We start from the raw sequence: 12,178 nt of genomic DNA, 5'->3' as shown, positions 1-12,178 counted from the left end.
CGTTTCGCGCTGCTCTGGGATAAGCATGGAGAAACAAAAATGTTAAATTATATTCCATGATATTCCATTATGGGCTATTAGCAGGACAATATACACCTACCAACACCTCTCTGTATTTTGATACTTTGTGCAAGGCAATTGCAGATGGGGCCTCCCGAGTGGCACAGCGGTCTAAGACACTACATCACAGTGCAAACTGCGTTGCTACAGATGCTGGTTCGATACCTATGCCTGTTGCCACCGGGAAACCCATGAGGTGGCTTTTGGTTTCTCTCCCTCTAAAAACAGAAATAATTCTAAATAAAAAAACTGGCTTTATTTACAAATTATTGAGAATGTCTCACCCCATGTTCAAGAATGGCTATATTCTCGCTCACTCTTGGTTAAATGAAAACAAAATAATCCCCAAAATATCGTAATTTTTTAAACAAAGCAATTATTATTATTAATTAATTTAGAATTATATAAAAGCCCCTTAGATATTCTCACAGATCAGATTTGCCCTAACGAAAAATGCCCCGCAATTTAGAATCCTCCAATCCTCTAAATGTAATTATTGGCGGAGAGTCACGTCATTAAAATAATCATTTTTCGATATACTGTATGCCTACCGTAGGCGACATGCGTCTCACTAGTGCTGAGTAATGTGCTGTTAATTAAAAGTGGTTTAGGTCTTATTTACTTAAAAAGCATATTGTAGTTAGAAGCAATAGGATTTGAAGCAATAGCCTACCCATTGTGGTCAACTATTTCAGCACAGTTTCACGCTGCTCTGAGACAGCATGGGGACTGGTCTTGATAAATTAATGAGATTTTTATTTTCACTGAATCTCCGTTTGGGTATTGGTTAGACTACAATTAGGGTGTGGAAATGTTATGCTCTTAGTACTGTGGCCTACAGCCAACCGTCACGTTGTACAGTGCCATATTTTCCATTCCATCCTAACGGAAACTATGAGGGTTTCATTTTCTATTTTCTTGGAATAGAAACACCATAATATTAATCAAATTAATTAAGCAACATTTCTTATAATCAATCCCATATACTATGTTCTTACAAAAAAGATTTTACATTCTCTAGTACAGCCACTATTGAATGCTATCAAATGCTTCTCAAAGATGCCCTCCGGTGGTCAAACTAGCACTAACTAGCATTAACGGGGACAATGGCCATAGAATTCTGCGACAGCCCGCAAGGTGTGCTGCAGTATGATGCAACTTTTAAAGGAGGAACCACTGTAGGTAAACAGATACTATTGAGAATTTCTCATAGACCATGTGTTAATTATTAATTGCAGAAGAGCTAGAAAGATGGGTGCACTCTATATGTGCTCTGGGTCATTATACACCATTAGACATGCACCTGTCTGGGGTGTGGACATGACTGGTTATTCCTGTAACTGTGTTATGGCCTAATATGTGCTGTTGCTATGGTTACACCTCTTGGGTCATTCCAGAACATGGGTGTCCCTTTCAGAGGAGTTAGCAGGATTACATGTCTGGTTATTTCTGTAAAGTGCCAATGTCTGTTACTATGGTCCTACATGCATGAACCTGTCTTAAAGCGAGTACATGTCTGTATTTTTGAACTATTGGTGTGGCTCTACAGTTTCCATGCCCTAATATGAAACCAAACTAAACTTAGTGCAAGGCAATAAGATAACGGTGGCTAAATGCCAGAGGGGATGAGCCATTAAGGGGAGTTACTATGAGTGCGACGTAAGGAGGAAAAATGTATAAGAAGTATGTAAGAAGTATGTGCCAAGACTGGAAAGGACTTGCTTCATGAACCAGCTCGGCCTATATTACTTTGTAATAAAGTCTAATTGAACTCCCTGGCTCTGGTATTTGAGAAATATTATTGACTGAATATTTCCACGACAATAGTGTAGGTACACGTCAGCATACTCAATTGGAGTGATCACGCACACACGTACGCACGCACACAGAGACATAGACACGAGGAGACACACACACACACACACATTACTCCTAAAAGTGTGAGAAACTGCCATAAACTGCCTTGAAATGCTATGACAAGCATTACGCTTACGACAGCTTTATGTAGTGGCATCCCACGACATCTGACAAAGAGAGGTAGTGAGGTCACCTGTAGCCTGGCGGCCTCCTGGCTCCACCAATCCTGGAAGTCTCTCTGGAGCTTCACCTTTGACTGCTCCAGCAGCAGCTGCAGGTGCTCAATCTCCATCTTCAGTGTTTTCAGATGGCCAAAGGTGCTCTTGTAACTGACAAGAGACAGGAAACCAAGGGTATTGAATGCAACGACTGTACATCTAGTAATCCATACTTCTGTATCTATGTGGAGGGATTGACTGTTATAAAGCATATTAAGTGAAACATTACTTTTCATGGGGTTCTAGATCTGAGAATCAAAGTCAAGTAAAGTGGAGGCCTACAAACTCAGACGCTCCAACACTCCAATACATACCTTGGTTCATAACCTTTGATACATGTATGTGTTGGGCTCTATACTTTGAGGAATTATGAAATACTGGCAATTACAATAGACCTCACAACATATGCACCCAATGTACATACAATGCCTTCAAAAAGTATTCACACACCTTGAATTTAAAAATTATTACATTAAACATTTTTGTCACTGGCCTAAACACAATATCCCATAATGTCAAAGTGGAATTACGTTAAAACATTTTTTTTTACAAATTAATTTCTAAATGAAAAAATGAAAAGCTGAAATGTCAATAAGTAATTAAGTTTGGGAGTAAATATTTGCTTAACAAGTCACTCACTCAGTGTTTAATAACAGTGTTTAAACAGAGTTTTTAATGGCTACCTCATCTCTGTACACAACAAATATAATTAACTGTAAGGTCCCACAGTCAAGCAGTGAATTTCAAAGACAGATTCAACCATAACGGCCAGGGAGGTTTTCCAATGCCTCGCAAAGAAGGGCACCTATTGGTGGATGGGTAAAAAATAGCTGACATTGAATATCTCTTTGAGCATGGTGAAGTTATTAATTACACTTTGGATGGAGTATCAATACACCCAGTCACTACAAACATACAACTCAGTTGCCTGAGAGGAAGGACAACGCTCAGGGATTTCACCATGAGACCAATGGTGACTTTAAAACAGTTACAGAGTTTAATGTCTGTGATAGGAGAAAACTGAGGATGGATCAACAAAATTGTAGTTACTCCACAATACTAACCTAATTGACAGACTGAAAAGGAATACAAATATTCCAAAACATGCATCCTGTTTGCAACAAGGCACTAAAGTAATACTGCAAACACTTTTTATCCTGAATACAAAGTGTTATGTTTGGGGCAAATCCAATACAACATCACTGAGTACCACTCTCCATATTTTCAAGCACAGTGGTGGCTGCATCATGTTATGGGTTTGGCTGTAATCGTTAAGGACTGGAGAATTTTTCAGGATAAAAAATAAATATAATTAATTCACCTTTCAGCAGGACAATAACCTAAAACACAAGGCCAAATCTACACTAGAGTTGTTTACCAAGAAGACATTGAATGTTCCTGAGTGGACGAGTTACAGTTTTAACTTAAATCTGCTTGAAAATCTATGGCTAGACCTGAAAATGGCTGTCTAACAATGATCAACAACCAATTTGACAGAGCTTGAAGAATTTTGAAAAGAATAATGGGAAAATATTGCAAGATGCAGGTATGGAATCGCTGCCAAAGGTGATTCTAACGTGTTGACTCAGGGGGTTCAATACTTCCATAATCAAGATATATTGTTTTATTTTCATATATATTTACACATTTTAGAATTTTTCTTCCACTTTGACATTAGAGTATTTTGTGTAGATCGTTGACAAAATAATGACAATTAAATCAATTTTAATCCCACTTTATAACAACAAAATGTGGAAAATGTCAAGGGGTGTGAATACTTTCTGAAGGCACTGTATAATGCAGTGTACTGTAATGGGCCATACAAGCACATCAACCCATTTGCCTGTGTTTCTGAGATACACATACTGCAGCCTACTTACCTCTTCTTCTCCTTGTCCATCTGTCTGCGGATGTTTTCTTCCACAGGGTCTACCTCCTCTACCTCTGCTGGGCTAACAGTGACACCTATGTTTATGTGGGGAAATGAAATAAATTATGTTCTTCTCTCAAGTCTCCTCACACACAGACACACACACACACACACGCTCTAAGACATGTTTCAAAACATGTCTAGAATAGAATCACAAGAATGTAAAGTGTGTGTGCTTGCTCGTGTCCGTAACTTCCTTAGAAGTCAACATACTGTATTCTAATTCCGCCCCCAAATAATGGAAACCTGCCTGTTTCCGAAGTGTTCTCTGATGCTTCGGAACTCAAACAACAAGACAAACCTTTGGCGTCTGAACCCGAGGGAAATGTTTGTAAACTTGAAACCGGCTTTCTCTCGTCAGACCTCTCGTCAGTCGACGGGGATGAAACGTACAGTCAAAGTTCTGCCACCCAGTCGTGTTTCCAGTCCTCTGGAATTCAGATCGCAGGTCTCTACTAAATACTTTTTAAATGGGGGCTAACAATTGTGGTCATGTATGCCCATTGAGTATGCTAATTTCGGTTCAATTGGTCCAGGCATTGTTTCAGTCACATTCAACTAAATCATTGGTCCAAGAGAATTATAATTCAATTCTGCTGGATGAAAACTTCCCACAATGTCTGTTTTTCCTCTATTCCCTTAGCACACGTCTGCTAAAAGACATCTTGGATTCACAAGTGACTAGATAGGGCTGGTGTGTAGGTTTTGAATCAAGGGTATTTCATTGGCAAACTTACTTCCATTAAGGTTGAATTACCATTATGGGCAGTGTGACCAAACTACCCTCCTATTGTTTGGCTCTGGGCTAACTAATTAACTGCGGATGAGGAGAAATGAACATTCTGACCATTAGGAAGACAATGTACCGTGAGCGGCTCTCTGCATCCTATGCAACTGCAACTGCTTCTTCAGTTTATCTGAGAGAAAAAGAAAGAGTAGATAGGAAGGGAGTAGAAAGAGAGGAGGGGGATAAAGAAAGAGTGAGATGAAGAGAGACAAGATGGAGAGCGAGAAAAGAGATATGTGAAAATGTTATTTTAAAAGGTCAAGGTTATTTACAATTCATCATTCCGTCATTACAAACACTTGTTATCCAACTGGCATTCATCCCCGACAAGTGTATGATGTAAACTAACCAACTCAACTAACTGTAGTTGGCCTTTATTCATCAACCAAGAGAACCTAAGTCTGTAAAAAACTCAAGCCGTTTAAAAATAAGTCTCGTTCTTTCAACATAACATTGGTGACGGTGTCTTGTATGAGTCGTTGGCTGTGTCTGAAATCTGTCCTGCGTATTATTTACTAAAATGACATTCCACTGTGTAAGTACTAATCATACTTCATACTATTTAGAATCTACTGTTCAGTAAAAATGTATGCATTAAGCACCAAATATCAACATACTAGGCTCACCTATACTGAGAACGCATCATCTAATGCGCAAATGTGTCGTTTCCCATCATTTGTTCATTTGGCTACAGCCTGTCCTCTAATCTAATTACCAGTTGATTATCAGCTGTTGTCAAACACACGTGGTCTGAAAATATGCTTTTCTTCCTCAACAGTGTGCAGCGAATTCAAAATGAAAAGCCGAAATGAGTATGACATCCTGGCATTTAAAGCATACAACATTTTCAAAACGTCACATACTATAAAATGTTATATTTTTGCATAGTCTGAGGCTCTGCATGCTAATTAATCAATTGGGTAGGTATGCTGTCTCTAAAGAGAAATGGGCTTAATAATTCACACTTATTGCATGCTCTGGCCATTTAGATGGGTGCTGCCAGCTGTTCCGTGTTAGTGGGCAACTAGGCATGACTGTGGGCATGATTGATACAATATTTATATATATTTTTTTACAATTTAACAATCATCAGCAAAACATGACAATCAGATAATGGCAAGTTATTCCCCCCACCCCCCTTTCCCTCCACATACATAAAACAACAGGCTACATGGGAGCACATCATACAAAACCCTTCTCTCCCTAGAATTTATGTTATACACTCTCTCTGGTGTAAAGTAGACACTATGTAAAATATTGATTTGCATCAACTTGTGCCTTGTGTTAAATGAAAGACGCTGAGCATCTAAAAAGAGGTTTCTCCATTGCTTAGCCTAAAAAATTAGACCAATGTCATCATACCACTTTATGCAAGCCTTCAGAGCATCATTCCCCATCAGCTTGAAGAACAGAGTACATTAAAGAAATTACAACTTTTTCTCTCAAGCTACGGTTTATCAGTGGTAGATTTCGGATAAAAAAATTAAAAAACTTGTCACATGCTTACTTACAAGCCCTTAACCAACAACGCAGTTCAAGAAATAGAGTTAAGAAAGTAAAGTAAAAAAATAGAATCAAAAACGAACGTGAAAATTACAGAACAATAACGAGGCTACAGGGGGAGTCAATGTGCGGGCTTATAGGTTAGTCGAGGTAATTTGTAAAGTGACTATGCATAGATAATAAACAGCCAGTGGCAGCAGTGTAAAAACAGAGGGGGGGGGGGGGGTCAATGTAAATAATCTGGGTGGCTATTTGATTAATTGTTCAGTAATCTTACGGCTTAGGGGTAGAAGCTGTTATGGAGCCTTTTGGTCCTAGACTTTGCGCTCAGGTACAGCTTGCCGTGCGGTAGCAGAGAAAACAGTCTATGACTTGGATGACTGGAATTTTTGGGCCTTCCTCTGACACCACCTAGTATATAGGTTCTGGATGTCAGGAAGCTTGGCTCCAGTGATGTACTGGGCCGTACGGACTACCCTCTGTAGCATGTTATGGTCAGATGCCGAGCAGTTGCCATACCAGGCGGTGATGCAACTGGTCAGGATAGCCTCGATGGTGCAGCTGTATATCTTTTTGAGGATCTGGGGATATGAGGGGAAAAAAAGTGTTGTCGTGCCCTCTTCACAACTGTCTTGGTGTGTTTGGACCATGATAGTTTGTTGGTGATATGGACACAAAGGAACTTGAAACTTTCGTCCCGCTCCACTTCAGCCCCGTCAATGTTAATGGGGGCCTGTTCGGCCCTCCTTTTCCTATAGTCCAAGATCAGCTCATTTGTCTTGCTCACATTGAGGGAGAGGTTGTTGTCTTGGCACCACACTGCCAGGTGTGACCTCGTCCCTATAGGCTTTCTCATTGTTGTCGGTGACCAGGCCTACCACTCTTGTGTCATCAGCAAACTTAATGATGGTGTTGGAGTCGTGCTTGGCCATGCAGTCGTGGGTGAACAGGGAGTAGAGGAGGGGATTAAGCACGCACGCCTGAGGGTTCCCAGTGTTGAGGATCAGCGTGCCAGATGTGCTGTTGCCTAACCTCACCACCCTGGGGGCGCCCCATTAGGAAATCCAGGATCCAGTTGCAGAGGGAGGTGTTTAGTCCCAGGGTCCTTACCTTAGCGATGAGCATTGTGGGCACTATGGTGTTGAACGCTGAGCAGTAGTCAATGAACAGCATTCCTTTATTCCAGGTGGGAAAGGGCAGTGTGGAGTGCGAATGAGATTGCATCATCTGGGGGTCAGTTGGGGCGGTATGCAAATTGGAGTGGGTCTAGGGTTTCCGGCATGATGGTGTTGATTTGAGCCTTTCAAAGCACTTCATGGCAACCGACATGAGTGCTACGGGGTGGTAATCATTTAGGCAGGTTACCTTCGCTTTCTTGGGCACAGGGACTATGGTGGTCTGTTTGAAACATGATGGTATTACAGACTCGGTCAGGAAGAGGTTGAAAACGTCAGTGAAGACACTTGGTTCGCGCATGTTTTGAGTACGCGTCCTGGTAATCCGTCTGGCCCTGCGGGTTTGTGAATGTTGACCTGTTTAACAGTCTTGCTCACATTGGCTACGGAGAACGCAGATCACACAGTCGTCCGGAACAGCTGGTGCTCTCATGCATGCTTCAGTGTTGCTTGCCTCGAAGCAAGCATAAAAGGCATTTAGCTTGTCTGGTAGGCTCACATAACTGGGCAGCTTGCAGCTGGGTTTTCCCTTTGTAGTCCGTAATATTTGTCAAGCCCTGCCACATCTGACGTGCGGCAGAGCTGGTGTAGTAGGATTCAATCTTAGTCCTGTATCGACACTTTGCCTGTTTGATGGTTTGTCTGAGGGCATAGCAGGATTTCTTATAAGCGTTCGGATTAGTGTCCCGCTCCTTGAAAGTGGAAGCTCTAGCCTTTAGCCCGGTGCGGCTGTTGCCTGTAACCCATGGCTTCTGGTTGGGAAATATTTGTACGGTCAATGTGGGGATGACATCGTTGATGCACCTATTGATGAAGCCGGTGACTTTATTTTATTTTACTTTTATTTAACTAGACAAGTCAGTTAAGAACAAATTCTTATTTTCAATGATGGCCTAGGAACAGTGGGTTAACTGCCTTGTTCAGGGGCAGAACAACTGACGTGGTATACTCCTCAATGCCATTGGATGAATCCCGGAACATATTCCAGTCTGTTCTAGCAAAACAGTCCTGTAGCGTAGCATCCGCGTAATCTGACCACTTCCATATTGAGCGAGTCACTGGTACTTCCTGCTTTAGTTTTTTCTTGTAAGCAGGAATCAGGAGGATATAATTATGGTCAGATTTGTCAAATGTAGGGCGAGGGAGAGCTTTGTATGCTTCTCTGTGTGTGAAGTAAAGGTGGTCTAGAGTTTTTTTCCCCTCTGGTTGCACATGTGACATGCTGGTAGAAATTAGGTAAAACGGATTTTGCCTGCATTAAAGTCCCCGGCCACTAGGAGAACCACTTCTGGATGAGCATTTTCTTGTTTGTTTCTGGCCTTATACAGCTCGTTGAGTGCGGTTTTATTGCCAGAATAAATATTAGACATAGCGCACCAGCTGGTATTGACAAATAGACACACACCACCGCCCCTTGTCTTACCAGACGTAGCTGCTCTGTCCTGCCGATGCACGGAGAAGCCAGCCAGCTCTACATTATTCGTGTTGTCGTTAAGTCATTTCTCGGTGAGACATAAGATTTTACAGTTTGTAGGCTAATTCTTACAAGGCACACTGCCCTCCTCCCCCTTTTCCTACATATTTTCTTCACGCTGATGATGACGATTTGGGCCTTGTCTTGACAAAGCAGTATATCCTTCGCATCGGACTCATTAAAAAAAAATCTTTGTCCAGTTCGAGGTGAGTAATCGCTGTTCTGATGTCCAGAAGCTCTTTTTGGTAATAGGAGACGGTGGCAGCAACGTTATGAACCACGAAAATGTAATACCATCTCTCAGGGCTTTGGGTAAGATGGGTTATCATAGAAAGGTGTTTATATATATTGTTAAGTTCCTATTTTTTGAGTAAATAACTCAACGGATACTAGAAAAGCTTAACCAAGTTTAATTCTTCCCAAAGCGGTTGATACAGCTGTATTCAGACAAACGACATTTCACACAAGCACTGATATTTAACCCTTTCTCCTAGGCGGAGTCTCCTCCTCCACAACTGAACAGACAATGCATCTCTGTTTTGCAAGACAGAACCTTAGTGATATCTGTTCTTCCTCACTTCATCTGACCTGACCTCTACCTCAAAGTGCTCACTTCTTACCAACCAGACTGTGACTCCTCTCCTCCCAGAGATCCCTTTCATAGAATCCCTGATGGCTAACAATAACATATCCTGACATAATGTAAACATTATACATTACCCTGTCTCCCTCAGTGACATTGGTAGGTTCTAGGATCTCCACCCGTATTGCTCACTGTCAGATACTGTCCTTCTGAGTATAACAATGTTCCATGTTTAAACCAGAATCTAACAATATACTGTATAGATCTATGCCCTGCTGTTTGTTTAACCACTTCAATCAATATATTTAGAGTGTTTTTAATTAAAGGCTTGTTTGTGAGACACATCAAAGCTTTAGGTGGGCTAATATAAGGTTTAGATCCCAATGACACAGGGTAAAGACACTCACTCCATCTGTCTCCAAGACGGTAAATTTGTTGTATCTTGCCATACACACACAGCCTTTAACTGAGATGCCCAGTAATACAACTGGCAGTCAGGTAGAGTAAGCCATCCTTCTGAGTATGGTCTGCATAAAGTTTCACTCTGTTTCCTTTTCCACAGAAATGAAGAGACCTTCCTATTAAGGTTTTTGAAAAAAACTTTGGGAATAGGAAAGGGAAAGGTTTGAAAAAGGTACAATACAAACGATTTTTTCATCTTTACACAATTGACCCACCCAATAAGAGAAATTGGTAAATCCCGCCATCTATCTAATTCTTCCACAACATTTTTGAGAAGTGGAGCATAGTTCACTTGATATTTCTTATTCATTTCAGAAATAATTTGCAATCCCAGAAATTACCAGTGGTGTGGATTTCAGTCATATGACTTGGACTCGAGTCAAACTCGAGTCACAAATATGATGACTTGCAACTCTACCAATGACTTGACTTGGACTTGAGCCTTATGACTCGACCGGACTTGATACCCTCCCCAAGCCCAAATATAAATATGATGCTATTAAAAAAGTGTGCAGCTCATCAACTTTTAATTTAATGGATTACAGTTTGAATCAGACAGCAGCCAATCAAATTGTGCCAGCTGAGAAAAAGTTGTGCGTGGCAGTGCAGAGGAACGTCGGCGGGTGAATTCAGATGAAGCCCCTGGAAGGATGATACCACAAATTATTATTTTCGGATATAAAGACAACGCTGTATCAACAAAAACGGATTGCAACTTGCAAAACATGCGGGAAGAAAATTACAGACGGCAACAATTTCGAACTTTGTTCGACATTTGAAGCTGCACAAAGAACGGTAAGTCGTGGCTAATATAGCTGACAGCTATATTTTATTACTTTACTGGTGTATCATGTAGGCTAACATAACATTAAATCAATGAGCCTCCACACAGTCAGTCAGTGCGGGAACGTGATAATTGCACCCAAGATTGAGCTACAACTGGCTAGGCACTTGGTAGCATAAATCCTGCCTGATGTTACTGCTGTTCCTAAAACAATTGACATACGTTAGCCTACTGTAACCACACAGAGAGAGAGTGTGTGTGTGTGTGTGTGTGTGATAAGGTTGGGCGATTGTGTACAAGCCTACATCGCCCGATTGTGCCCCATAGCGATCGTCGATAGTCGATCACTATTGGGGGGGGGGGGGGGGTGTCTTTCTCATGGCTACCCATGTATTTCCATGGAAATATAATGCTTATTTGGAAAGTAAAAAATATACAGATATTTTTAAAAGCATTCATGATTTGCGTAAATGTAATATACTATTACTCTTGCTAAAAATATGAAATGGTATTACATTTGGTGAAGAGCACATTATGACTTTTTATTAGGACTCGAAACTCAAAGTTTAAGACTTGAGACTTGACTTGAGACTTGACTTGATACTTGATGGTCTTGACTTGAGACTTGACTTGGGACTTGAGTGCTAAGACTTGAGACTTGTAAAACAATGACTTGGTCCCACCTCTGGAAATTACATTTCCAAGAAAACGGCTGGCCTAAAATTGGGTTCTGCATAGCTACCCTGTTATAATGAATGATTATACTCTTTGATAGGTTTATTTTATATCGTGAAAAGGTCCCATATTATTTCAGGATGTCAACTAATGCTCGGAGTGAAATTTCTGGTTTAGTGAGGTAAAGCAAAATGTCATCAGCGTATAGTGAGACCAGATGTTCGCGCCTACATGCCAACCTACAGTGGTTCCTCCTTTAAAAGCTGCGAGCTTACGCTGCGGGACTTAGAGGTAATTTGTGGTTTAGTATGGTACCCTGCGTCACCACTTCATTGCTCCAGACCAGCGCAAAGGGCAGTTAGAGCACTGATTATGCTTTTGGGTCCTACTGTGTCTCTAACTGACAATGAATGGGTGACATAAACCTAAATGGAAACTGAGAATTTTACATGACTTCAGTATTACTTACTAAACCTGTTGTTACACTAAGGTTTTTATTATTTGATTTTGTTAGGATTATTTTTCTCTCACTGTAGTGCTATATGCCACTCCCGACCAGTCATATTGTACAACGCTTGAGTGGCGCAACGGTCTAAGACGCTGCATAGCAGTGAAAGCTGCGTTGCTACAGATGCTAGTTCAATACCTGTGTTGGCTTCGACTGGGAAAC

At 41.0% G+C, this 12,178-nt stretch overlaps 1 protein-coding gene across 2 annotated transcripts in view; it reads right to left on the bottom strand.

Moving 5' to 3' along the window:
- kif6 (kinesin family member 6) overlaps window positions 1-12,178 on the bottom strand; it is a 288,300-nt gene that overhangs the window by 30,668 nt on the left and 245,454 nt on the right. For both annotated transcript variants that reach the window (XM_082957633.1, XM_082957634.1), the window contains 3 exons: window positions 4,932-4,982; window positions 4,016-4,100; window positions 2,111-2,246 (listed from right to left, as the gene is read on the bottom strand). In XM_082957633.1, the coding sequence (XP_082813759.1) occupies window positions 2,111-2,246; window positions 4,016-4,100; window positions 4,932-4,982 (272 nt within the window). The remainder of the gene's footprint in view (window positions 1-2,110; window positions 2,247-4,015; window positions 4,101-4,931; window positions 4,983-12,178) is intronic.

Source organism: Salmo salar, chromosome 11, assembly GCF_965601325.2.
Source record: "Salmo salar chromosome 11, fSalSal1, whole genome shotgun sequence".
In the NCBI taxonomy this organism is placed as follows: domain Eukaryota; kingdom Metazoa; phylum Chordata; class Actinopteri; order Salmoniformes; family Salmonidae; genus Salmo; species Salmo salar.
The sequence above is the reverse complement of the archived record's forward strand: the minus strand, read 5'-3'. Positions and strand labels throughout refer to the sequence as shown.